Source organism: Oryctolagus cuniculus, chromosome 3 (assembly GCF_964237555.1).
Source record: "Oryctolagus cuniculus chromosome 3, mOryCun1.1, whole genome shotgun sequence".
In the NCBI taxonomy this organism is placed as follows: Eukaryota; Metazoa; Chordata; class Mammalia; order Lagomorpha; family Leporidae; genus Oryctolagus; species Oryctolagus cuniculus.
Window position 1 is genome coordinate 48,172,845 of NC_091434.1, and position 27,452 is coordinate 48,200,296.

Sequence of the window (27,452 nt, forward strand, 5' to 3'; positions counted from 1 at the left end):
AACAAATATATCTTCTGATGACAAATGCAGAGTGCTTAACAAAATATTATGTCACGTGAAAATCAATTATTTTCACCACATTTATATAATCAATGGAGAAAATCCATACCAAGATCCACATCAATCACTAATTCTCAGCATGCACAAAATCCAATCTGATGTGGACCACAAGCCTGCATGTAAAATAAAATTTTTAAACTTTTAAAGAATAAAGACTTGAAGAAAACATGGAAGAACACTTTTATAACCTTTCAGTAAAATACTTCTGATAAATTACACAGAAGTTTAAAAACATTAAAAAATTTTGACCTACTCAATGTATAAATTTCTGCTCATTGAAAATAGCATCACCAAGAAAATACATAGATAGCACACATAGATAGCAAAAAACTTGTATCCAAATTATTCTAAAAATTCCTACAACAAAAAAATAAAACTCAAAAATGTAACACACATAGATACAAACATAGATAGCACACATAGATAGCAACACATAGATAGCAAAACACACATAGATAGCAAAAAAACTTGTATCCAAATTATTCTAAAAATTCCTACAACAAAAAAATAAAACTCAAAAATGTAAACTGAAAGTAGATCATTGTAAAAATTAACAGAGGGAATAGAGATGAAGGAGGAGGAAGGGTGGGAGTGTGGACAGGAGGGAGGTTAGGGTGGGAAGTATCACTGTGTTCCTAAATCTGTATGTATGAAATACATGAAGTTTATTTACCTTAAATAATGTTTTAAAAATGTTTAAATGCCATCAATAACAGTAATTTTCACTTTAAGATTCAGTAATTTTGCTATCAGGTAGTTGTCCAAAAGAAAGTCTTAGGTGCGCAAAAAAATTTATATGAATATTTATAGCAACTTTATTTCTGAAAAGCCAATGTAATTTCAAGCCAAGCACTGGAAACAACTCATATGTCTTTCAAAAAGAGAATGGATAAGTAAGCTATGCTGTATCATTCACTAGAATCCTAAGCAATGAGAAGATGCAAAGTACTGATGCAGGCAACCACTTGAACAAATCTCAAAAACTGTTACTCTGAGTAAAAGAAGTTTGCCTTAAAAATTAGGTATTATATGATACTATTGATATTTTAGATATTCTAGAATAACTGAAAAAATTCTTGATGACAGAGATCAAACATGGAGGTGGTAGGAAAGTGACTTGGGTTGAGCACAAGAGATTGTTTTGAAATGATAGCGTTCTTCCATGTGTCTTGATATGTGTTGCTTGAAATTGATTGAAATGTACTCTTACGGGGCCAGTGCTGTGAATTTTGACTTCCAAATAAATAAATAAATCTTAAAAAAAAAAAAGAAATGTACCCTTATGATCTGAGTATTTCACTGAATGCCAATTTTTAACTCAAACTTTAACAAGTTGACTAATACTGAATTAACCATGGATTTGATTATTGTTTAAGGGGATCTTTAAAAACTCATGGAAAATACATATCATGAAAAAAATTACCTATGAACTTCAAAAATTTGCACCAAAATAAACTTTCTTTGAATTTCATTTCTGTAATTTTTTTGAAGTTCCCTTGCACTTCACCATGCTTTCAGAAACAGTAACAGTAGTTAAGAATTACAAATGGGACAGTGAGTTAGGCCCAGAATTAGACTCAGCAGGTGTGTTAATGCACAGGACAGTGAATACCTGTATTGGGCCATAGCCTTGGCAGCTATGACAAGAGCCTTGGGTGATTACTGAGGCCATAAACAGGAGTGTCAATTTGTTAAGTCAACAACAGGAGTCACTGTGCACTTACTCCTCATGTAGGATCTCTGTCCTTAGTGTGCTGTACATTGAGATTTAATGCTATAACTAGTACTCAAACAGTATTTTTCACTTTACGTTTCTGTGTGGGAGCAAACTGTTGAAATCTTTACTTAATGTATGCTAAACTGATCTTCTGTATATAAAGAGAAACGAAAATGAATCTTGATGTGAATGGAAGTGGAGAGGGAGTGGGAAAGGGGAGGGTTGCGGGTGAGAGGGATGTTATGGGGGGGAAGCCATTGTAATCCATAAGCTGTACTTTGGAAATTTATATTCATTAAATAAAAGTTTGAAAGAAAAAAAAAAAGTGGTGATGGAGGAGCTTCAGCAACCTCCTGATGAAAGTACTGGAGCAAAGATGTCACAACATGGTAATTTGATAATTTCTTGTAACCTCCTAAATCAGAATCTCAGTAAAAGGGATCAGATTTTACAACAGGAAAGTACATCAGGTGCAATGCACTTCCAGTAGCTCCACCCCCCTCACCCCTCAAATTTCCTTCAATCACTTGCCAACACTTTCAAGTTCCTGTAGAATAAGGAGAAATAAGTCTTTTACTTCACAACTCAAAATAAAGGGCTTAAAATCCAAATGCACAGTGATGATAATACTTCAGGCTAAATGAGTTTTGTTCCTTTGTAATCAGTATATTAATGCAAATAATTAAGCACTGCTCCTTCCTGTTTCCAGTAATGTAAAAAAAGGAAGAAACAGTCCAATACAAAACACTTCTGCTGAGCATGGAAGACGTGCTAAATCATTCGTTTCCAAGCTTTTCCAACTGTGACCTTTAAGAAGGATTGTAATTTACATTGCAGACATGTAAGCATGCACATATGTAAAACTAAAGCAGTGTTATAAAATAAAAGCCTGTACTTGCTAAATACGGTGCACTCTAATATTTTCTAGTCTAGTGTAGTCTGTTTCATGTTTATAATGATGCTGGTCATGACGGACCTGCTAACAGATTCAACAGTAGCTTGAAAAGCACAGTGCTTGGCCGGCGCTGCGGCTCACTAGGCTAATCCTACGACTGCGGCACTGGCACCCTGGGTTCTAGTCCCGGTCGGGGCGCCGGTTCTATCCCGGTTGCTCCCCTTCCAGTCCAGCTCTCTGCTGTGGCCTGGGAAGGCAGTGGAGGATGGCCCAAGTGCTTGGGCCCTGCACCTGCATGGGAGACAAGGAGGAAGCACCTGGCTCCTGGCTTCGGATCGGTGCAATGCAGCCATTTGGGGGGTGAACCAACCAACGGAAGGAAGACCTTTCTCTCTGTCTCTCTCTCTCATTGTCTAACTCTGCCTGTCCAAAAAATATAAATAAATAAAATTAAAAAAATAAAGAAAAAGAAGAAAGAAAAGCAGAGTGCTATCCTTTCTACAAAAAAAAAGGAGGTGGGGAGTCTATGGACTGCCACCAACAGCATCTGGGGGCCTATAAGAAATGCAGAACCTGAGGCCACATTTCTCCCAGCAAGGGAATCAGAATCTGCACTTTAACAAAACTTCCAGGTGTTTCTGTGGACTTTAAGTATCAGAGATGCTGTGCTACACAATGAATGAGGAGGGTACTTGAGACAGATACAGACCTCTTGGCATGATTGAGGGCAGAGACTCTTAGGGATGATCTGCTTATTTAGAATATGCCTATCCAAGCTTCAAACTATGTGTACTAATTAAATAATCTTCAAGGGTATTTCAGATCATTAATATTTAAAAAACAAAAAAACATATCTGTCGGGGCTTCTGAGCCCAACCCTATTTAAAAACCATTGGTCTATACAATTAATTAAAAGTTGTACATTGATTCAGCTGTTCGTTACAAAGGTGAAAACCTGTGCTTCAGTAATATGGAACAATTTTATTTTTTATTGCGAGCAACTTCATACGAAGGACTTTTATTCCCAGAATATTTTTCAATGCTTCTCACTTCTCTTTCCAAGAAAAATTTTCCAACATCCCCATTCTACAACCCTGTTATAAAAATATAATGGGTCTTGGGTAGAAATATTATTCTTAGTTATGCTGAATTAGCAAAAGTAATGCCTAGCTTGCTTCCAGTAGAACCCTAACCAGGGATCTTAGCTACTGAAGAAAATGGGGCTGCCCCAAGTGACTATCACTGTTCATTAAGGACCTTCCCATTGTGTCAGCATGGCTTCCTGAGTGATAGGAAGCTTTAGCCTGGAAGTCACTAATCCCACTAACACTAAAAGGCTTTCTCCCATTAGCAGCTTCTGTGTTGCATTAATAATAAGAAAGTAATGAAGAGACCAACCCCAGCCGTTCAGTCTCCCCTGAGGTGAGGCCCCAACCTCCCTCTTCTCCCCATGGTTTACTCTAATGGTCTTGCCAGTGTTAAAGTAATAGAGTGGATAATAAGATAAGTGCTGTTTTATCACAGTCTAAAAAATTCTTCCCCCCACCCCATTTTTTTGGGGGGAAAGAAACATCTTTTTTTAAGCATCCACATGGAAAGTCATGCCATCAATACTTTTGCAATTACAGTTGACCTGTGTAACTCAAAACTTTTTTAATGCAAGTGAATATAATCAAGAAATAGCAAAATATGGTTTAGGAATGATAAATCCCTCTACCTTGCCTGGAAAGGCTAGAAAATAGACAACTCTCCTAGAGATGTCTTATTGTCCTTGTGTTTTTTTTTTTTTTTAATTTTGGAAATCAAATCATTCAATTGCACAACAATAAATTAAATCAATATATAAATTTGCTTTTGCAAATATTCAAGATTATCTTGTTAATAGACAAATAAAAATTATGAGAAAATATATTAAGTATATTAAGACACACAGATTTGATTTGACAGGTTCAGGGTGTATGCTAACAAATTATTTCTGTAAAAGATGCTTTGTTGAGGTTCATAAAGACAGAAAGTGATGCTGTACTGAATCACTTATATTCTTCTTCAATTGAAAGTTTATGATTTTTTTTGTAGAAGTACACTTTTTAAAGGTCTTCTTCATTTGAAAATCTGTCTTTAAACCTAGGTTCTGCTCATACAGTCAGATCATCTGTGAGGTAGCTGCATTGTTGCAAGTTTTTATTTTCAAGTAAAGCTACTTTTTCTTTCAACTCTTTGTGTTTTAATGAGGTGAACATTAATCCATCACTTACAAAGTGTTATTCATTCCTTGCATTCAAGATACCAGACCGTTTTAATTTATTGTATTATATCTTTATTTTCAAAGCTTAATTTTATAATGAAGTTACCTATTACCTTTTTTTTGTACCTATAATTTCGGAAGGACCAATATCCATAGTCACTATCAGTAATTATATATATATATATATATATATATATATATATATATATCTTTAAAATAGAATATATATTCATAACCCCCAAACAGGAAATCACTGCAATTAGAATTCTTGAATTATACAAAAAAACTTTCTTTGTGTGAAAAAGTATATAATTTAGAAATAAGAAAATGCTAAGTATTGTTTAGTAAAATAGGCACTAAAGATTTTTCCTTTAGAGAGGTAATATACTTTTAATTAGATAACTCTCATATCATATAGTTATTATCCAAGCAATTTTGATAAATCCAATAAGCCGTCTTGCTTGTTGTCTTATTTTGCTTGTAAAAGAAGCAGGGGCAAGTGTTTGGTGAAGCAGATAAGACATTGTTTTTTTTTAAGATTTTTATTTATTTTATTTTATTTGAGAGGTAGTTACAGACAATGAGAGGAAGAGACAGAGAGAAAGGTCTTCCATCCATTGGTTCACTCCCCAAATGGCTGCAACGGCTGGAGCTGTGCCGATCTGAAGCCAGGAGCCAGGAGCTTCTTCCAGGTCTCCTACGTGGGTGCAGGGGCCCAAGGACTAGGGGCCATCTTCTACTGCTTTCCCAGACCACAGCAAGGAGCTGGACTGGAAGAGGAGCAGCCGGGACAAGAACCGGCACCCGTATAGGATACAGGCACCGCAGGCGAAGAAATAACCTACTGTGTGCCACAGCGCTGCCCTAAGACACTATTTTGGATGCCTACTTTCTATATAGCAGTGCCTGGGTTCAAGTCCTTTCTCCAATCCCAAATCCAGCTTCCTGCCAATGCACACCCTGGGAGGTAGCGGGTGATGGCTCAAGTAGTTGGATCCCTGTTACCCATGTGAGAGACTTGCATTGAGTTCCTGGCTCCTGGTTTCAGCATGGCCCAGTACCGAATATTGTGATTATTTGAAGAGTGAATGGGAGGTATCTCTCTTGTCTCTCTCTCTCTCTCTCTCTCTCTCTCTCTCTCTCTGTGTGTGTGTGTATGTATCCCTTGCAAATAAACACATAAATAATTGTTTTAGAAAAAGCGGAAGTGTTCACTACCTACAAATGAGCTGAATAATTTTACTGAACTTGTCATTGAAATGGCAGAAGAAAAGAGTTGGGTATGACCTTGTGAAACCCCAGCAATAGGCACCAGCTGCACTGGGAAGAGTAGCTCTGACATAGAATTGTCTTCGAGCCTTCGTCACGATGCACACATGGCTGAATTCTTCTGTTCACTTTTGCTCTGTCCTACAGTGCATGAAGGCTCTGGAGAAACCAGTCAAAAGGAGACGTCCACCTGTGATATCTGCCAGTTCGGTGCAGAATGTGATGAAGATGCTGAGGATGTCTGGTAAGATAGTTTATTCTTTTAAACAAAATAATCACAGTGATTCCTTTCTTTTTCCTCCATCAGCCAATCTCCAAAAGACAACATTGTCAGCATTTTTATGTTCTTATAGGCCTCCCAAGGAGTGGAGGGAATGAGAGCTACTGAAAAACAGCAAGGAATTTCTGGAGTAGGCTTAGGAGGTGGGCCAGCCAGGCAGCTGCCCAGGGCACTACCAGGCCCCAGCAAACTCTCCATGTGGAGATAGACGGGGAGATCGGATTTACTAGAATCTCCTCCAGGAAGTTTTATGAAGAAACACTAGTTTGCTTTTGGTCAGGCTGCTGTAACAATAAGTCCATAAACTTGGTGGCTCATTAACAACAGAATTTATTTCTCCTTGTTCTGGAAGATGAAAAGTACAAGATCAAGACTTCTTCTGTCTGAGCTGGTGCCACAGCTCACTAGGCTAATCCTCCGCCTTGTGGCGCCGGCACACCGGGTTCTGGTCCCGGTCAGGGCGGCGGATTCTGTCCCGGTTGCCCCTCTTCCAGGCCAGCTCTCTGCTGTGGCCAGGGAGTGCAGTGGAGGATGGCCCAAGTACTTGGGCTCTGCACCCCATGGGAAACCTGGATAAGTACCTGGCTCCTGCCATCGGATCAGCGCGGTGCGCCGTGGCGGCCATTGGAGGGTGAACCAACGGCAAAAGGAAGACCTTTCTCTCTCTCTCTCTCTCTCTCTCTCTCACTGTCCACTCTGCCTGTCAAAAAAAAAAAAAAAAGAAAGAAAGAAAGAAAGAAAAGAAAAGAAAAAAAACAGATTTAGTATCTGGTGAGGGTTTTTTTTGTCAACACTGTGTTCACTATAGCCTCACATGGTGGAAATGGAAAGAGGATCTGTCTCTGGCCTCACTTATAAGAATTCCAACCCCATTCATGAGGACTCAGCACCCTACCATCACCTATGAAAGGCCCCCTCCTCCTTATACCATCCCCTTGGGCTTTAGGACTTCAACATAAGAATGTAGGAGTAAACACATTCAGAACATAGCAGTTGCTAATTTTATGTCTAAGACGGTGGTTCTGGTTGGCTGTGGAGATTTAATTGAGGAATGTGCGTGTGCCTACCGAAGGCTGAATGAAGTAAGGCGGTTGAGCAAACAGTGATCTCTGGGATGCCCTGTAGGTTCAACTTCTCCCTTCCCCCTATGCACTACTCAGCTTCTCCTATAAAGATACGTTAAACAAATAATAGCTAATATTACTTAATGGATGCTAAAATTGAATATTCAAGGGCATCCACGTGTGCTAGTCCTACCTGATCATATGACAAAGTGAGTGACAGCTCAGAGTGAGGTTTCTGTGGCGTGATCATCAAAAGAGGCAATCACTCTGTTTCCTTCCCCTCCTCTCCTCCTTCTCTTTCCCCTCCTTGGCCTTTCTCTTTCCTTTTCCTCTCTCTTCTTTTCTTTTCTATGCATATGTCACAACGTTCAAAAAAACAACTTTAGCTGCCCTTTTTCTTCAAAATGCATAGAGTAATTAATAATCATTTCGACCAAAGTTTTGTAAGTAGAAGGGAGAATTTATCTAAGGGAAATGAAGGCAAAAAAAAAAAAATTAAGTCAAGATAATTTGGTTAAAACGGTCTGCACTTAAAGTGTGTTTTTAAGGAGATTAAGAGTCTACCTGGGCAGACTGAGGTTTTTAGGATAAACTCAGTACTCCCAGGTGAACACTGCCATTATATAGCCAGATAAAATAGCCATCCATCAACAAAAGCAGACATCACTAGAGTTTCCATATCCATCAAATGCCTGTAGCCAATGGGCAGGTAGGAGCTCAGTCAGAGTCTGGGTACTGGCTTGATCACTTGTAATGAACCACATTTATGTTCTCTTCAAAACAAACTGGGCATCTCAATAACTGGTGAATGCTTGGTCCCCAAACATAGAAGAGAACTACTTAGGATATCTTTTAGCCATACTAATTCTTCAGTTCTACCACAAACTTCATGAATCAAAATTTCAAAAAAGTGTGGCTTGAAATTTTACTTTTCTAAAATTCCCACGTGGTAATGGAAATGTTCTAAAATAAATGATGTATTCAAAGAATCTTTTTAAAAAGATTTATTTATTTATTTATTTATTTTGAAAGAGCTTCAGAGAGAGAGAGAAGAAGGAAAGAAGGGAATGAGAGAGGGAGGGAGGGAGGGAGGGAGGGAGGGATCTTCCATCCACTGTTTCACACCCCAAATGACCACAATGGCCAGGGCTGGACCAGCCTGAAGCCAGGAACCAGTAGCGTCATCAGGGTCTCCCATGTGGGTGGCAGGGGCCCAAATGCTTGGGCTATCTTCTGCTGATTTCCCATTAGTAGGGAACTGGATTGGAAGTGGAGCAGCTGGGACTCAAATCAACACCCACATGGGATGCCAGTGTCACAGGTGGCGGCTTTACCTGCTACACCAATGCCTTACTCAACACATCTTTGACTGCATCTAGTTCAACATTGTCTTTCAAGCTGTTAATTATCTTGCAGTCAACTGTTTTACTTTTAAATACTTCACATCAATTCCTATTTTTTTTAAAAATTTCATTTCTATAGTTTCTCATCTTTTTCATTACCATTATTTAGGTGACGTAGTTTCATTTTCCAGCTACAAAGATTTAAGAATCAGATTATAATATCAGCTAAAAATTATTGATCTCTTACTATTTAATTCATCCACTTGTATATATTTTCTCTGTTATCTTCAAAATAACTTTAGATTCCATTATGGTTTTATTTTATAAAGAAGTGTTTAAGTGGGAAGGCCAAGATAAAGAAAGAAGGAAGCAGTAACTAGAAGGTATTTTAGCATGATAATTTAACCAAATATGCAATTAAAATAGTACTTCTTCCCTGTCATATTTGGATAATGAGATGGCCAGATTGCAGGCAGCTTATATGTAGTGACCCTCAAGACCTGTAGGAATAGAGCTGGTGATGAGGGGAGAAGCTTGCAGCAGGCAGGGGGAAACCAGCCAAGCAAGCAGAATGTTACTCTGAATAACCTCACAGAGTTCAGATCCATGGGATGAAGGCAGGATGAGCAGAGACAGGCAAGGTTACAGACAACAGAAAGTTCAACAATTGCCCACTGGAGCTCAGAAAAAAGAAGTTCAGTTACAAAAGGGACAAAGAAAAGGAGAAGTCAGAATTTCAGTCATAGAGGAATTGGGTTATCAGTCAGTAACAGGAATCATAGGTGGACACAGGAAGAACTGGATCAATATCCACTTACCAGAATTCGTATAGAAAACCAAGGCTTAGTAATGAGGAACTGAGAGAAGTGCAGCCTAAATCTGGGAAAATGAATTATAAGGTCAGAAGGAAACCAGCGGTAGGGCTGCCTGCATGCTCAGTCAGTTAGCTTTTGGCTGGGATAGCTTGTATTCCTTCAGCCTAGGGACAAGATTAGTTCCAAAATTCAGAGTAAGCCTGAACCTCCAGATGGGGGCTAAGTGGCCATAGCTGTGAAAATGAGAGGGCTGCAAGGGCAAGGAGCCAAGAGGATCATTATACTTCCCAGGCAAGAAGGAAGAGTTGTTAGTGTTTAAATAAAATGTATTTAAAATGTCCAGTGCAAGCAATAAGGAATGGTGCTGAAATGATAAGTGCATTGATTTTCATTTACATAAATACCTTGGTAGGTTAACGTATTGTATTTATTTATAGCCATGAAGGGCAGATTGGAAATAGCTGAAGGACACAAGAATAAAGCAATAAATGAAATTAAATAGGCATGGAATGAAATAGGCTATAAAGATAGGATGCAATAGGAGAGTGATCTGACTTTTTAGTCCTAGTCAACAGGACATTTTCTGAATCAGAGAAACTTTGATAGACTATTGATTTTGGATGAAACCATAACCAGGTCCTCTTGCAAACATAAAATACTGTATATACAGTGGGAGAAACAAAAGTATACAACTCATTATTTTATTTTTCCTTGATATCACTAAACTATAATTTTTGTGTATACAAATTTTCTCAATCCTACATTGCAAGGTATTAACAAGATGTGAATTAATACTGATGAGGAATAATGTCATCACTACATATACAATGTTGAAACAACAGTGAAAAATTAATTCCTGATCTGTCTTTAATCTCAGACTAAGACATCAACACTTTACATTTTGCCATAAAAACTGAGTCAAAGACACTTAGGTACATTCAAGGTGAAGATAAATATTTGTTAATATTTGTTACATTATAAAAGCCAGTATATAGTTAGCTCATTGTATTTTCATAGTTAGAGGAATTTTTGAGTTAAGAAGTAAATCATACTGCAGATGGGGAAAAATTAAAATATAGAGGGATACCTAGAGTAAACTAAGAAAAAAATAATTAGATGATGGATTTGATAAATGAAGATACTAATAACATAACATTCTAATGCCTTTATTTTGTGAATACAGATGGTTTATAATTGAATAGAAGATCCTAGTTTATGTGCTGTGATTTCATTTCAGTTTTCTCTTTTTTTTATCTTATGGAGAAAATGAAGGCTGTTAAAAATCAGAAAATGATCAGGTTTTCCCACCAGGAAAGAAAGACCATTGCTACAAAAGATTCTTTAGTTATATTTTCATAAATGTAAGAAAGTATTCAGCTTCCAAAAGAGAATTAAAATTCAACAGGATATGTAGTACACACCCTACCTCGCACATCCACTCTTTATTTAAGATAGACTTCAAAAATAATTAAAACACCTGTATTAAGGGTTATGTCTTCTTGTTTATAAGGTAGAGTTTAGGAGAAAGAGAAAGTAATGGGTTAAAAGATTGCTTCTGTTTATAGATAAACTACAAATAGTCAAAACAAAATACTTACACATCAAAGAGACTCTCAAATACATCCTGCCAGATATAATTTATAAGGAAAAAGAATGGTTTATGAATAAGCATAATATAAAATTAACTAATTGCAAGCTAATAAATCCCCATCTGATAGCACTGCAAATACCAACTTATGGTTTCAACAAATATTTTTGATAATTGGTTCATTTTAGAAACAGTTTTATATTCCCTTAATTATCTTTTCTGATAAATTATCTTAGTGTGCCCAAAGTGGGTCAGTAGTAACTCTGCACTGGGAACTATTCCTTAGAAGTAATTAGCCTGGAACTTTCTGTTGGTCCTGTGAGAAGTAGTTCAATGCCCTGAGGTTAATACTAGTATTTGATTTTGTATGTATATTCTTTAAATATATACATTTTTAACATTAGCAACAGATGGATTTTTAAAATTTTTATATATAAAAAGGGAATAATTTCAGTCTTAAATATATATTTATTCTGTAAAGCAAGTCAGTAGCTGGGTCTGATCATAGATATGGCTTGGTATGAAATTGGCTGTATGCCTAATATTTCCAGTGCATTAGAATAGATCAAAAAAGAAAGCACAGCTGTAAGACCAGGTGTAGACAAAGATGAGTGAAATCAAGAGTAGCTTAAATTGTTTTGTGTGTTTGCTTTATACAATGATTTTAGCTCTTTATTCCTGTTTGAATTTTGCTTCTATATTATTCTCTGCATGCCACTCAGGCTCCATTTGCAAAATCATTAGCTTAAATGCTATTAATTTCTCAGTAGTCATTCATTGTGTGTTTGAAAGCATCAGTACTGTTTTCTAGTATCATTGTGTTATTCCACAAGTGTATAACATCCTTGTGTTCTAATGCAGTGGTAAAAATGGAGAGAATCAAAATACTTGTGATAAAATGAGTTCAGGAGAGTGAATGAGCATCTATTTTTTCCATTCCTTGATGTTCCATAACGTGTTCCAAGACAGGTTATGGGATCTGGCATTCCTTTTCTAAGCATCTCACAAATATGGTTTAGTTTGAAGTCTTTAACATCATGCTCTTTTGATCTGAGAAGACTCCTTGTCACTAAGAAGACTGTGTGTTGTTGGCATCCTTACAACATTTAATGCATTTTAGACTGTGGAGACTCATAAATATTTGAAACAGGGCAATGGTCATGGATGATCTTTGGCACCAGATTTTGCCATACATATAAGCAAATTAGAACTTAAGTCCTGCTGACCTTAGTACATTCGGGTTGTGAGTTTGACAGGGAAAACTAAGACACCTCTGAAGAAAATATGGAAAATGGTTTCTTTTGCAACTACTATTGGTTGACAATTGAACAAAAAGATTGTGTTGCACATGGAGTTTCTAATTGTTTTCTACTAAGTAAGGAAATCAGTGCAGCATGCATATGGTATACCAAAGACAAGGATGCTGCAGAGTCACAAAACAGGAATTAATTCAGCCTAATCCCTAGTGTACTTCCCTTTTCTTGAACTCTGTTCTCTGCTGTCGGGACTCAAAGTGAAGTGACCCAAATTAGGACTAGGGTGACTTTACTTATGCAAACAATTAAAATAAAATGCTAAAATAAAGAATTGGTCTATAAAATCCAGTGTATATGTGGCCTTATGAAAAGTCCTTTTTAACTGCGAGATTTCTGTAATTGAGTTTTATTGACTCCTCCAATGGCCTCTGACTCACTATGATGACAGCACCTGTCACCTCAGAGAGCTGCCATGGAGTTTTCTGTTGTGTGATTGGGTGGGGACTGAGGATAAAGACACCCCTCTTTCTTCCAATACTTCCATATTCTGGGAAAACTCTTCAGGGAAAGAAGAAAATGTGTAATTCATGATTAAGGAAGCATATATCTTTCCATTCCTATAATTTCAAGGAGGAAATGCTGACACTTTTTAACAAAGGGCATGTAAAAATGTAAAAATTTGTTTGATCTTGTTATTGCCTACTTTTATGCATTCTCCACCTATCTGGGTTAAGAAAAAAATAGCTCACATTTTCCTAAATTTCACCCAGTGAAAGAAAATTTAGAATTGCAATTATAGGACTAGTATTTCTAACATGATTGATGTGATGGTGTACATGAAACAATGTCCAGTGCCAAATGCAATATCTATGACCTAAACTGCACACCAAAGGTAAAAGCTTTAAATGCTACTAAGGAAAATAAATTTATAACAGTAATACTTCAGATATGCAGCCTTTAACAACAACAGCCAATAACTGGCCCACACCCAAAAGCAGACTATTTTGCCTTAAGAAAACTAAAAGTTAAAAAATAAAATTGAAATGTGAAACTAATCATAGTCTTCAAAATTTCAGGTCCTCTGTGATGCTAGGCAGCTTCCAAAGGAATTGGATTAAGTTCTACAGAGTCTTTTGAATTGGCTCAGTATCGATGCCTCAACCGTGCCAGCTATTGCGTAGTGATTAATGAAACTTCAATAGGGGATAACAGCTACAAATCTAGATCTGAGACAGAATACTAAATGCAGGGATAAAGACTTCTGAACTTTAACGTGTACCTTATATTATTTTATAATGTTTGTTCGGACAATGGACCACAAATTGTATAATTTCTATTTTATATCAAGATAATGAGACACTACATCTTGACAGGACAATGCAAACAAAACTCTGAAGTACAGTTTGTGTTTTTCCCACTAACTTAACTGCCTTCATTGTTTTTCTTTTTACTTGCTTTTAAAAAATCCTACTACACACTACACTTTGGTCACAGTAGATTGCCCAAGTTTGGGTGCTTGCTCACCAAACCCTCACTCTCAATTTCTTCAGTTTTCCGAGTCTCTGTTTCTAACATTTCCTGAGTCAGCAGTCCCTATACCTAGAACCAGAGGATACACACTCCATGTTCTTGTGTCTTCCCTGAGTCAGCAGTCCCTATACCTAGAACTAGAGGATACACACTCCATGTTCTTGTGTCTCAATGTAAATTCCCAGTCTCAGAAATGAAAGTGTAAATCTTATTTTGTTGTCAAAGTATGACAGAATTTTCAAAAACGTGGCCCTATGTGTCAGATACTTTCTTTTTTAGTTTAGATTTCTGATGCCATTCAATCCTCACATCATACTTATTAAGTCCCAAACCATAATAATCCCCATTTTATAAAAGAGAAAATTGAGGCACAAAGAGGTAAATCAAAATTTTCTGAAACAAAGCTGTAGAACAACCGTAATTTGAACTAGCAGGGCTGACCTCAGACACCATGATCTTAATAACTACTTAAGATCTTTACATCCATTTAAAGAATAAAGTGTGTGTGTGTCTGTATATGTATAAAATGTATATTATGTGTATATACTGACATATACATATATGAAGGGACTTCAAAAAGTTCATAGAGAAAAACATATCAAGAAAAAACTGTCTGTTGACCGGCTCCTTGGCCCACTTGGTTAATCCTCCGCCTGTGGCACCGACATCCCATATGGGCGCCGGGTTCTAGTCCCAGTTCCTCTTCCAGTCCTGCTCTCTGCTGTGGCCCGGGAAGGCAGTGAAGGATGGCCCAGGTGCTTGGGCCCTGCACCCACATGGGAGACCATGCAGCCATTTGGGGGGGTGAACCAACGGAAGGAAGACCTCTCTCTCTCTCTCTCTCTCTCTCACTGTCTAATTAAAAAAAAAAGAACTGTGTGGATTCCCAAAATGTTTGCACAAAATAAACATATTAGTCTTATTTTCCACAATCTTTTGCAGGTGCCCATGTTTACTGATTATACCCAATCAATGTTATGCACTTAGTAAATAATTCCATATTTTAATGGAATAGATACAAAAACAAAGACTCTAAATGCATGTGTGTAATGATTCCATCACTATCATATTCACATTGTCTATGATGCCTTTGAAATTCCTTCCCAGTCTGTGTATATATACACTTTATTCCTTGTGGTTTCCCTGAACACTGTGGTTTTTATTTGCTTGTCTTTGTAGAGGTATAAAACTGCTATTTATGGAGAATATCATCATGACTATGTGTATGCCCAATTATATGGGAGGGTTAACAGCCTTGAGGTAGTAGAAAACAGACATACCTTCCCTTAGCCTGTTTTTTTCTTCTTAATATTATTGAGCTGCTTCGACTCAATTTGCCTATTTTGCAATGGCAATAATAATCCTGATTATGGACTGGGATGAGAATCATTTTTATGTTGCAGCTAGTAATGGTTTTGAGATCATCTTGTTCAGCAAAAAGGCACATATACAGATTGTAGAGAAGAGGCATTATAACTAACACTCACCCTTGCTCTGATGCTGCGGTGCCGCCATCAGCATATTTCAAAGGGCCATGCAAAAACAGAGCAGAGGAAAACTAGAAGAGTCTGAGTCCTGCAGAGAAAGCCGCTTGCTAAGCAAATTAGGATGTAACTGTTTTCCTTGGTACTCTTGAGAATTGCTGATGGCCTATGTGCCAAGGGAGGGTTTAATACAAATGTTTATTTTTTTTCTGTAAGAATAGAAATTAGGGAAGATGAGAAATAGAAAGAAGAAGAAACACCAAATTAAATGAAAAACCAATATGCTCCTTATGCTAGTGGGCTTTAATCCCTATGCCAGGGGCAATACCCTGCTGTCCTTTAGTTTGGCATAGAAAAATACAACGCAAAGCCTCTTATTTCCTAATCTAATGTACCTTTTTGATGGTTACATTTCAATGGAGTTATTTTTTAGTTTCTTTCTGATCATAGAAATTATACACAGTTATCACAGAAATTTTTAAAATAGAAATATAAAAGCTATGGAAAAGCACTAATCCCTTCCAACATAGCTGTTTTAAAATTTAGAGATACTTTTTCCTTCTGTGTGTGTTTGCGTGAGTATGTACCTGTTTTGTGAAAGCCTAATCACATTTTTACACATCAACAAAACCATCTCTTGAAAATTTTTCCATGACCTGTAGTCTAATTTGATGACTGTTGGGAATGCAGAATTTCTGGAACCCAAACTCTAATTATTCTTTCAAACTTTGCACCATCTCTTAAGAAAAAACAATTTGAACGTACCCTCTTGTCATTTGTAATCTAAAAAAAAGTACCAAGAATCATATCCCCTCTAAATCTGCTTTAGGCATTCTTCTTAGTTAACTCCAGAAGACTAAAGATATGTGTGCTGAAACTATTTCCACTGACTGTATCCACAGTGTTCGTAATAAATAACTTTCTGAGGCATAAGCATTGTTTACTGAGAAACTGTCCTCCCAAAGGTGCACTAAATTGGGTAGAAACTGTTGCTGGTCTTCAGTGGTTTACTTCCAAATAGTAATACATTGTATGTGTTTCTTCATCTAAACAATAAATCATTGAGATGTCCTCTGCAGCCCACATCGTACTGTGACAGACACATTTCCCTATAAGCAAGATGTAGAATAGCTAATAAATGACTGAACAAACTGTAAAAATCAAATGCAACACCCGATCAAAAAATCAATAGTGCTGAAAGTCTCAATGCTTAATAGAGTAAAAAAAAGAAAATAGATAATGAAAATGAATATCTGATCCTTCTGTCCCTCCAATGTAAAGTAAATTTAGTGAGAATTGAGTCCATTCAGTCTTTTCTCACTAAGCTATGAATGAAACATAAGAAATCAGGACAATGCACTTGGGACAGATGATCTTCTAAAGATTATTTACTATGGCTCTTTTTTATTTGTTGCAGCCTTTTCAAATCCTTTGACATAGTTGTTGATTCTGTTCTCTAAGTTCATTCTAAAATGAGCTTTCCAGAGCAAAATAATTTTATCCAGGCTAAGAAAAGCAATATAGAGCCCCAAACAGACATAAAAGTGTAGATATTAGGAGATATAAATCTGGGAGAAGTGCACAACAACTGGAAAAAACTAAAACTAAAAAATGAAATATAATATTGCATCACATTAGCACAAATCAATGATGCATTTTGGTACTGAAAATATCTACTTACATTGAGAATGTTAGAACATTCAAATGTAACATAAAAGTATCAATCATGACAAAGAAATAATAATATACCTAATTGTAGGATGCAGTTTAAGTTGATTATGATTTTCCTTCCCTAGAAAGTACTTTGATTTGAGAAAAAGAAATGCAGTTGAGTTGTTTGCATTTACAGAAACATTGACAGTCAAAGTTGGTGGGGGGAAGAAAAGAAAAAGAAAAAGAAGCCCTGCAATGATCAGTATGTATCAGTGTACTAGTGAGGATTCCCCAGAGAAACAGGACCAATAGGACGTCTATGTCAAAGCTAAGAAAGCATGGTCTCAAGCAATCAGGAAGGCTGACAGTTCCCAGATCTGTAGTCTACAAGCTGGAGAGCCTGGAGAGGTGATGGCAAACTTCTGTCTTAATAACAAAACGAGAAAAATTTTCATACCAATCACATTTCTTAGCTCTCTCACTCATATGTGGGCATAGATTATATTTGTTACTACTCCCTTTCACTACTAATACTGTGTTTCCTCTGACCTGCAGGCATCTCAGTTCAGTTCTTTACCTGGTAGAATGAACCAAAACTTCATTCCTGAAGGATCTGGATATTTGTACTTTTGACTAGATTGTATTGTCACAACATTTGAATGGCCTTAATGATTGGGCATGGCATTACTAAAAGAGTCTCTAAGAGATCTTCTGTATTCCAGACATATTCTTCCTCACCTCCATTGTGAGGTAGCAATCCAGTTTCCCATTGGTGCTCAGGATCAGTCACTAAGTCAGCACAGTATTCTCTTTCTCTGAGTATTGATTTTGACACCACAGTGGTCAGGCAGCAATCATAATCTCTAGTTCAATGAAATCATTGGTGTGTCTCGGTGCAAGAATTCCTTCTTTTTGAAATAAGATCTCCAGGCAAACAGAGCATGAAGTTATAAGGACAGAAAGAAAAACTTTTGCTAGTGTGTCACTAGAGGTAAGAGAGGGTGGTACCACTCCTATCTCCACCCTTTGATTTCTGGAACAACAAATCCTGACTACAAGACAAACAACACCATATATTAGAGGCTGATTCACAGCACATTCAACCATCTGGAGAACCTTAGCCCAGGAAAACTGTTGCCACTTGGCTGGCACTGGAACTGAGTCTTCCAGACTCTTCCACCAACTCTTTCCACCATGCTAGCAAGCCAACTGCTTCAGGATGATGGATAACATGGTGAGACTTGTGAGTTCCGTGACTCTGTGCCCATCGCTGTAATCCTTTTGCTGTGATGTGAGATATTTGGTCAAAAGCAATGTCATGTTGAATCTCATGGGTGTAGGTAAGACATTCTGTGAGTCCACAGATGGTGATTTTGGGAGAAGCATCGTATGCATAGAGGAAAGTATATTCAGAGTAGGAATCTATTCTATAAGGACAAAATGCTACTCCCTTCATGATGAAAGCAGTTCAGTCTAGTCAGCCTGCCACAGCTGGCTAACTGATCACCCCAGGGAATGGAGCCATAGCTGCTGACATATTGGAAACTCAGCAGCGGCTGTAGAAGGTTGGCCTGTGGTGAGTAGAAGTCCATGGTTATGTGCCTATGCATAACCTCCATCCCTGCCACAATGAGCATTTTACTCACGAACTCTCAGGGTGAAGACAGAGGTGACTGAAGAGGCAGACGGCAATCCACAGAACATCCTATCAACTTGATTATTAAAATCTTCCTCTGTTGAGGTCAATCTTTGGTGAGCATTCACATGGAACACAGGTGTCTTCATGGTTTTTGACCACCGAGAGAGGCCTATCCACATACCTGTTTCTCAGTTTTCCTTGTCACCAATTTTCCAACCATGCTCCTTCCAAGTCCCTGACCATCAGCCAAACTGTTGGCCACAGCCCATGAATTAGTCTATAATCACAAACACTGCCATTTTTCCTCCCAAGCAAAGTGAAAAGTCAGGTGCTCTGCTCCAAGTTTGTCCGCTGGAGTGATTCTCCGTCAGCATTGTCCTTTAGGGATGTCGCAAAGGGACCATAGTGCTCAGCTCTTCTCTGTCAGGTGGTAGCTGTAAACAAGCCCAAGTCTTCTTTTCCTTTGTCTATTGATTGTAGAGGAGCTTATCATCAGGCCATGGATACAGGTTGGGACAGAGAAGGTACTGTGTCAGATGGGGCCATGGCGTTCTCTTCACATGACTTTCTTGCCCTTCAGGCCCTCATCAGGGTTAGTCTCCTATAAAGTACCTCCATTCAGTGTTGCTTTGCATGCCCAACTTTATGACTTTCATGATGGTCCATGATTCAGTATTCAATATTTGATCTCTTCTACAACAAGTAGCAGACCAAGAGCTGTTTTTCATAGAGTAAGTTACTTGAGAAGATGTCAGGGCTTTGTTCCAAAACCTTAAGGGCCTGCTCAGTGGTTCACCTATTAAGGCAAATGAGTACTCTACGCAGCAACTCCGTGTACCACTGACACTTCACACATCATTGGATCTACTGGCTCATATGATCCAAGTGGTGAAACAGGTTGCATGGCAGCCTAGATCTGCTGTTGCAAACCAATTCTTATCCTAGGGTCTAGTCAAAACTAGCAACTTTTTAGGTCACTCAGCAGATAGGCCAGAGTAATAAACTCAAGTGTAGGAGTACGTGCCTCCAAATTCCAGAAGCCCAAAAGGTGTATCCCTGCTTTGTTGGTGGTTAAGTAAGAATGGTTGCTACTTCTTGCTAATTTGTCTCAGCTAGCATAGTGCATCAAAATAATGAACTAGGGTGATGTATTTTGTAACGTAAAAGTCATCATGATCTTTGGGAACTAAATTATGATATAGCTGGAAGGTTGGTATATCCCCGATCCAGTATAGTGAAAGTGTATTGCTGATGGTCCTTATTGACAGGGATGAAGAAAAAAGAATTTTCTAGATCCATCACTCCATACCAGGGACTAGGGTACATGTTAATTTGCTCCAGCAGTGAGACCATATCTAGTGTAGATTGGAGTAGAAATCATACCTAGTATGTGATTGGAATCATCAACTGGTTAAAACATGTAACAACCACTGTCATTCTCCAGCATCCATCTATTTTCTATACAGACCAAATAGGCAAGGCGAATCTGTGGCAGCATCACGGGAAATTATCATTCCTGAATCTTTTGATTCAGATAGCATTATTCTCTGCAACCCCTTAAGGAATTCAGCATTGCTTTTCATTTAACATTTTCTTTGGTAGAGGAAGTTATAATAGCTTCTTCTTGGCTTTGCCTTCCATATTAACCTTCCCTCCATGGGTCAGGAAAGCATGATTGGCAGCTGTTGAGTATGTTCATTTTAATTATGCATCCAGAACTGGGGAAAAAAAACATATTATGGGTATGGGAATCCCTTGGCCTCGCTATGAAGTGGACCTGAGCCAAAAATCTAGTGACCACCTGACTTCCATAGGCTCTTAACTCTGCCCCGAGGAACACACTGACATTTGGTGTACCAGAGAATTAGTGTCACTTCAGAGCCAGCATTTAGCAGTCTCTGGAAGATCAAAGGTCTGATTCCCCATGCACAGGTATTCTGTAGTTTCCTTTAGGGAAGGTAGGAGAAAGATTGACAGTTTAAACTTCTGACACTGTACAGGAGACTTTCCTCAAGGAAGCTTGCCTTCCCCTTCATTCAAAGCACGTTAAGTCTGTATGGACAGCACAAGTCTGAGAGCTGATTGAGAGAATATGACTCTCTGCCTGTATAGTTTAGTTCAAGTTTTTGTTTATTAACCTAGAATTTTTCTGTGCATATAAATCAAGTAAGTACTAACTGATAGAATAAAAAAGGGAGAGAACGATCCAACATGGGAAGTGAGATACACAGCAGACTCATAGACTGGCAGATGTCCTAAACAGCACTCTGGCCTCAGAATCAGCCCTTAAGGCATGCGGATCTGGCTGAAAAGCCCATGAGAGTATTTCAGGCATGGAAAGCCAAGACACTCTGGCAAAAAAAAAAAACAAAACCCTAAATGAAAGATCTCTGCGAGTGAGATCCCAGTGGAAAGAACGGGTCATCAAAGAAGGAGGTACCTTTCTCTGAAGGGAGGAGAGAACTTCCACTCTGACTATGACCTTGTCTAAATATGATCAGAGTTGGTGAACTCAAAAGGCTTCCATAGCCTTGGCAGCTCATGACAAGAGCCTAGGGTGATTACTGACGCCATAAACAAGAGTGTCAAATTGTTAAGTCAACAACAGGAGTCATTGTGCACTTACTCCTCATGTAGGATCTCTGTCCTTAGTGTGCTGTACATTGTGATTTAATGCTATAACTAGTACTGAAACAGTATTTTTCACTTTGTGTTTCTATGTGGGTGCAAACTGTTGAAATCTTTACTTAATATATGCTAAATTGATCTTCTATATATAAAGAGAATTGAAAATGAATCTTGATGTGAATGGAAGGGGAGAGGGAGAGGGAAAGGGGAGGGTTGCGGGTGGGAAGGAAGTTATGGGGTGGGGAGCCATTGTAATCCATAAGCTGTACTTTGGAAATTTATATTCATTAAATAAAAGTTAAAAAAAATCAAGTAAGGGTTTATAAGGCTTCCTAACTCTACGAACACCATAATCAACTAACCAGCTAGGCCTGTGTGAGTCAGACTATCCTGATTGCTGCTTTTGCCTCAGCTTTCAATGGCCACCTCACTTTTGGAAGTTCAGGGCCTTCACTAGGACCTTACCACCCAGGGATCCAATTACTTCAGTTGCTCTTGGTTTTCCCAATTCAGTTACCCCAATTTCCACTGTGAGTTCTGGCTTTCAAAGAAGAATGATCACATAGCTCTTCCAGGGAGCCAAGGTTCCACTCACAAATGTGTTTCTCATGGCACAGATGAAAGTGTATCTTACTAAATTAGCAATCCCTGCTTAGTGAGCCCACAGGAGTAAACCTGGCTTGCTCTGATGTCCTCTTCTTTGCACCAGTATCCTGTACCCATGGTTTTCATGCATACACATGTTCTTCCTATTACTGTCTGTACAATTTAGAAACTCAAGTTCTTTTGGAATGTAGCACACCTGCTCATGGGTGACACTTTCCAGCTCTCTTTAGGTAACTTCTGGGACCAATGCTAGCCTCATCCAGAAGCATCCTTAGAGACACACCCAGAGGTATCTGGACATTTGATCAAATGTCTGGGTACCTATGGCCCAGGCAAGGTAACACATAAAGTTAATCATCACGATCAGTATCTGATGATTTTGTGTCAAGCCCTACTATGTGTTTTTAGGATATAATATGTTACGTTATATAGCCAAAATCATAGTTATGCTATTTTTGCAATTGTGTGGAAAATATCTTCATTTTGCTGCATGCATGTCAGCAGTTTGAAAACTCTATTCTTTTCAGACAACATTCTCCTCTCTTTTGAAAGGAGGTAGCTAGGACAATGCTGTATTCCTCATTTGACCAGTGAATACATAAAGCCCCTGTATGGTTAGAGGTTAAAAATGGTCAATATGTAATAAACAGGAAGAGTCTGAGTGATCTAAACCATTAACTCATCAAGCTACCAAAGAGAAATTTTAAGAGGAGTAGGCATTTAACACAGAGATTAAGATGCACTTGGGATGCCTACATCCCATATGAGTGTCTGGTGAGTCCCATTTCTGCTTCCAATTATAGCTTCCTGCTAACATGCATGTGGGGAAGCAGCAGATAATGACCCAAGTTCTTGGATCCTGGTCAATCATCTGAGAGATCCTGGATAAGTCTTGGGCTCCTGACTTCTGTCTGGACCAGTGCTGATTGGGCATTTAGGGAATGAACCAGTAGGAGGAATCTCTTAATATCCCTTCCTTCCTTCCTTCCTTCCTTCCTTGTCTGTCTTTCTTTCTTTCTTTCTTTCTTTCTTTCTTTCTTTCTTTCTTTCTCCATCTCTCTTCCTCTCTCTCTCCGTCTTCTATCTGTCTACCTTTCACATAAATAAAAATTTAAGAGAGATAGAGTTTCTATGACATAGTGGATCACTGGATGAGGGGTTCAAAGAAATGAGATCTCACTATAGGTAAAACCACATCATTTCTCTTGTTATCTGTTTTCTTTCATATACATAGGAGAGAAAATTTACATATGTTATATGTGTGAAGTATATAATATATAAATGTATTTTATATATGAAATATAGATGAATATACCTGTAGCTATATTGTGTGATATATATATATACAATCCACTCAAAGTGTACAATTCAGTGGGCTTTAGTATTTTCACAAAATTTTACAGCTGTGGACATTATCTTGAGTCTTCACCTTTCCAAAAAGGAACTTGTGGGCCAGACATTGTGGTACAGCAGATGAAGCTGCCACTTGGGATACCTGCATCCCATAAGAGAGTTCCTCAGATTGAATATTGCCTTCATTTCCAGTCTTGCTCCCTGCTAGTGTTCCTGGTAGGTAGCAGGTGGTGGCCCAAGTACTTGGGTTCCTGCTACCCATTTAGGAGACCTGAATGGAGTTCCTGGCTCCTGGCTTTGATCTGGCCTAGCCATGGCTATTGTGAGCATGTGTAGAGAGAAACAATAAAAGGAGTGTATGAGTCTTTCTGTCAGGCTGCCTTTTAAATTAATTAATTACTTTTAAAACCTTAAAAATACTTATAAACATTAGCAGCCCTCTGTCTTTCCCCTAAAGTTTCCCTCCACAGTGTCAGACAATGACTAAACTACTTTCTTTCTCTATAGATTTGCCTGTACTGGACATTTCATATAAGTGAAATAATTTGAAGCATAGTCTTTGTGACTGGCTTTGTTCACTTAAAATGGTGCCATCCATATTGGAGCATGTGTTGGTACTTCATTCATTTGATTCATTAAAACATATTCCAATGAATGTATATACCATAGATAGATTACCCTTTCATCAACTAATGAACATTTGGGTTGTTTCTAATTTTTAACTATGATGAATAATGTTGCTATGAACATTTGTGCACAAGAGTTTTTTGGTGGACATATGTTTTCTGTTTTCTTGGATATATAACTAGGAATCAGTAATGGATCATAAGGTAACTCTATGTTTAACTTTTTGAGGAACTGCTAGACTATTTTCTAAAGTAGACATCCACTTATATTCTCATCAGCAGTATATAAGAATCAAACTTTCTCTATATCCTTGGCAATGCTTGTTATCTATTTTTTTGGATTATTATGATCCTGCTGGGTATGAAGCCGTATCTGATTGTGGTTTTGATTTATGTCTCCCAAGTGACTAATGTTGTTGATTCTCTTTTTATACACATACTGGACATTTTATATCTTCTTTGGAGAAATTTCTATTCAAATTCTTTGTGCATTTTTTAAATTGAGTTACTTGTCAACATATTATTGAGTGTTTTTTGCATAATTTCTAGAAGTCCCTTATCAGATATATGATTTGCAAATAATTCCTGCATTCTGTGGAGTTGCCTTCTCACTGTTGATGATATCTTTTAAACATAAAAGAAGATAAACACAAAAGAAGAGTTTGTTTAACAAAGGTCACAAAGATTTCCTCCTATATTTTCTACTTAGGTCATAATGGTTTTAGTTCTGTGTTTAGGTCTGGGCTCTATATTGATTTAGTGATAAATAGCCAAAATTCATTTTTCACACATGAGTGTAATTTTTCTATACCATGTGTTGAAAAGCTTTCATACTTCATTGGATATTCTTGGCACTCTTGTTGAAATCCATTAGCCCCCTATACAAGAGTTTATCCTGTAGTCTCATTCTGTTTCAAAGATCTATGCATCTATTCTTATGCCAGACCGAGACTCCATTTTCTCACAGGTAAAATATGGGAAATGGGGATGTTGGTGCATATGATTTCAGTTTCTTTGAACTAAAACATCATCAACAATAGAAACAGAACTACTGTGAGCTTTTATAGAACTCTCCCAAAAGCCTCCCTAGTGGTCTTGCTCCTTTTTCCTTTTGGTCTAAAATTCCTACCAAGTCATTTTTAAATTAGAGAAGATGATCTATTGTATCCAGAGGTAGCACTTCCCACATGTATTTTCACCCTCACACATTAGAAGAAGTAAGTTTTTCATATCAGCTAGTCATCTCTTCAGAAAGCACAGAAAACAAGCTCTTCAAAGGAGTTCAAGCAGCTATGGCAAAAGGTAAACATACAATGAAGCTACTTATCTTTAAGAGGAAAATTCAAGAGTTGGATAATAAAAGAATGTTGAGTAGAAGGAAGAGGGTGAATGGTAAGGTAAAAAAAATAATTTTCAGGAAAAAAAAAAGCAAGACTGAAGGAAGCCATGACAATCAATCAAAAACACTCTGGCATTCAAGGTAAGGAAGAAGAGGAACAATGTGTATGGTATAATTAGAAAAAGCAGCTGGTCTCTCAAGGCATATTTCTGCCAGTTCTGAACTCCACTAGACCTTATTTGCATTCAGTAAGGTTTTGAATGGAATCAAAGACACTAGTTTTGAACTCATTGATAAATCATATACATTATATGATTATATACATTATATAGATGTAATATAAATTATATCTATTGGAAATTCATAAAATATGTTAATGATAACCTTCCAAAGTAGTAAAATTTTAACTCTACAGAGATCTTTCTCTGTAAGCCCCGAATACAGATATATATCATTGTCGTGGTTATGTGACTCAGCACAGAATGAAAGCAAGAAGAGATAATGCATTCCTTAGTCTCTTCTGAATTGCCAGTTAGCTCAGTCAGAGATTAGGCAGAACATCTAAAATATGAGTTTGTACAATAGCAATTCCTATGTACAGATAACCAAATGAACCAGTTGTTGAGGAGTAAGTAATTTGTTCATATAGTGGAGTAAGGAAGAGTGCCATGGGAGTCTCATGATGGTCCCAGGACAGTATTTCCTGAACCATTCTCTGATTTATTCCAAATTATTTATGAACAACTTGGTACTTAGAGGATTCAGTTTGTAACAATGAAGTATCATTTCCTTAAATGTTTTTTGTAAATACTCTTACTATTAACTACAAATAAAAGACATGTTGTTAAATTAGTTGTGCAACATAGGAAAACTTTCATCTAATCAACTCTATGATTAACATACCTCCAAGCAGAACAAGCTGGATATTCCTTAGCTAGCTGGTTTTTGGACTTGTCCACAACACTGTAGTTCAATCCTAAGGTCCCGAGTTCTTAGCATCCTTCTCTAATGATCTACGGCAAATAGGCTCCCTGTCCCGTTTTGCAACTGCAGTGTGTTGGGTGATAATTTTTGCTTGATACGTACATTCCCATTTCTGAGTTTTGCCGGCTTTTTGAAAAACTGTCTTTCCTTATGATTTGGGGACTGGGTTGGTAGCAAAATCACATTTTTCTAGAAAGAACAGAAGAATTCAGCTGGATCCTGTGAGCATGTTCTTTTTTCCTACCTACTGAAAGATCACTTGTAACTGTTTTAGATGTGTGTGTGTCCAAAAAATCAGCAGGGACTGTTTCTGGGCTGTCAATGAGGATGCTTAATCTTAAAAATAAAAATAATTTAAAATCATCTTAACAAAGAATACAAAAGAGAGGCTAGGATAAAAATATGCAAGGCAGTAACAGCAATATATAATAATATGGGGCCTAATAATTATGATTATGGGTTTAGAATGACAAAAGTGTCTTTGAGATAGATTTACAAATAATATTTGCTGCTATCAATTCTGCTCTTTATTTTTAAATTCATATAATTGTAAATAATCAATAATTTATAAGACATATCTGACTAATTTTTTTAGATGCTGATGATGAGATTTAGAATTCTTTATTAGTACAATCAGCCTGCTGTAAACGTTAACCCAGTTATACACTGTTACAGTTTTTCCCTACTTTTTGCTTGTCCAAAACCAAGGTACAGTTTTAAATTTAAATAATCTGCTGTAGTGTTAAGTGAAGGGGTGGGTGGGGACAGAGTCTTTCCAGAAGAGATGAAGCTGCACATGATAACACAGTGCAGTGCGTGAGGACCAAGAGCTTTCCTTTTTAAAAAAATGCAATTTAGTTTAATTCTATTTTTGCTACTTGCAAAAGCAGCATTGGCTAGAACAACTGCTGTGAAGTGCCATGGATATGAAAACTGTAGCTTGCAAAGCTACTATCCAGGAAAACTTTCTTTTCAACAGAAAATACAATAATACAACATGCACAAGTATAGAGGGGCAACGCCCACATAAACGGGAATAGTTATCTTTGAAAAGTTTAAAAGAATCCAAATCATCTAT

General features: G+C 37.5%; 1 protein-coding gene across 2 annotated transcripts in view; it reads left to right on the plus strand.

Moving 5' to 3' along the window:
- TMEFF2 (transmembrane protein with EGF like and two follistatin like domains 2) overlaps positions 1-27,452 on the plus strand; it is a 273,922-nt gene that overhangs the window by 140,149 nt on the left and 106,321 nt on the right. For both annotated transcript variants that reach the window (XM_008258851.4, XM_002712353.5), the window contains exon 5: positions 6,334-6,430. In XM_008258851.4, coding sequence (XP_008257073.1) covers positions 6,334-6,430 — 97 coding nt within the window. The remainder of the gene's footprint in view (positions 1-6,333; positions 6,431-27,452) is intronic.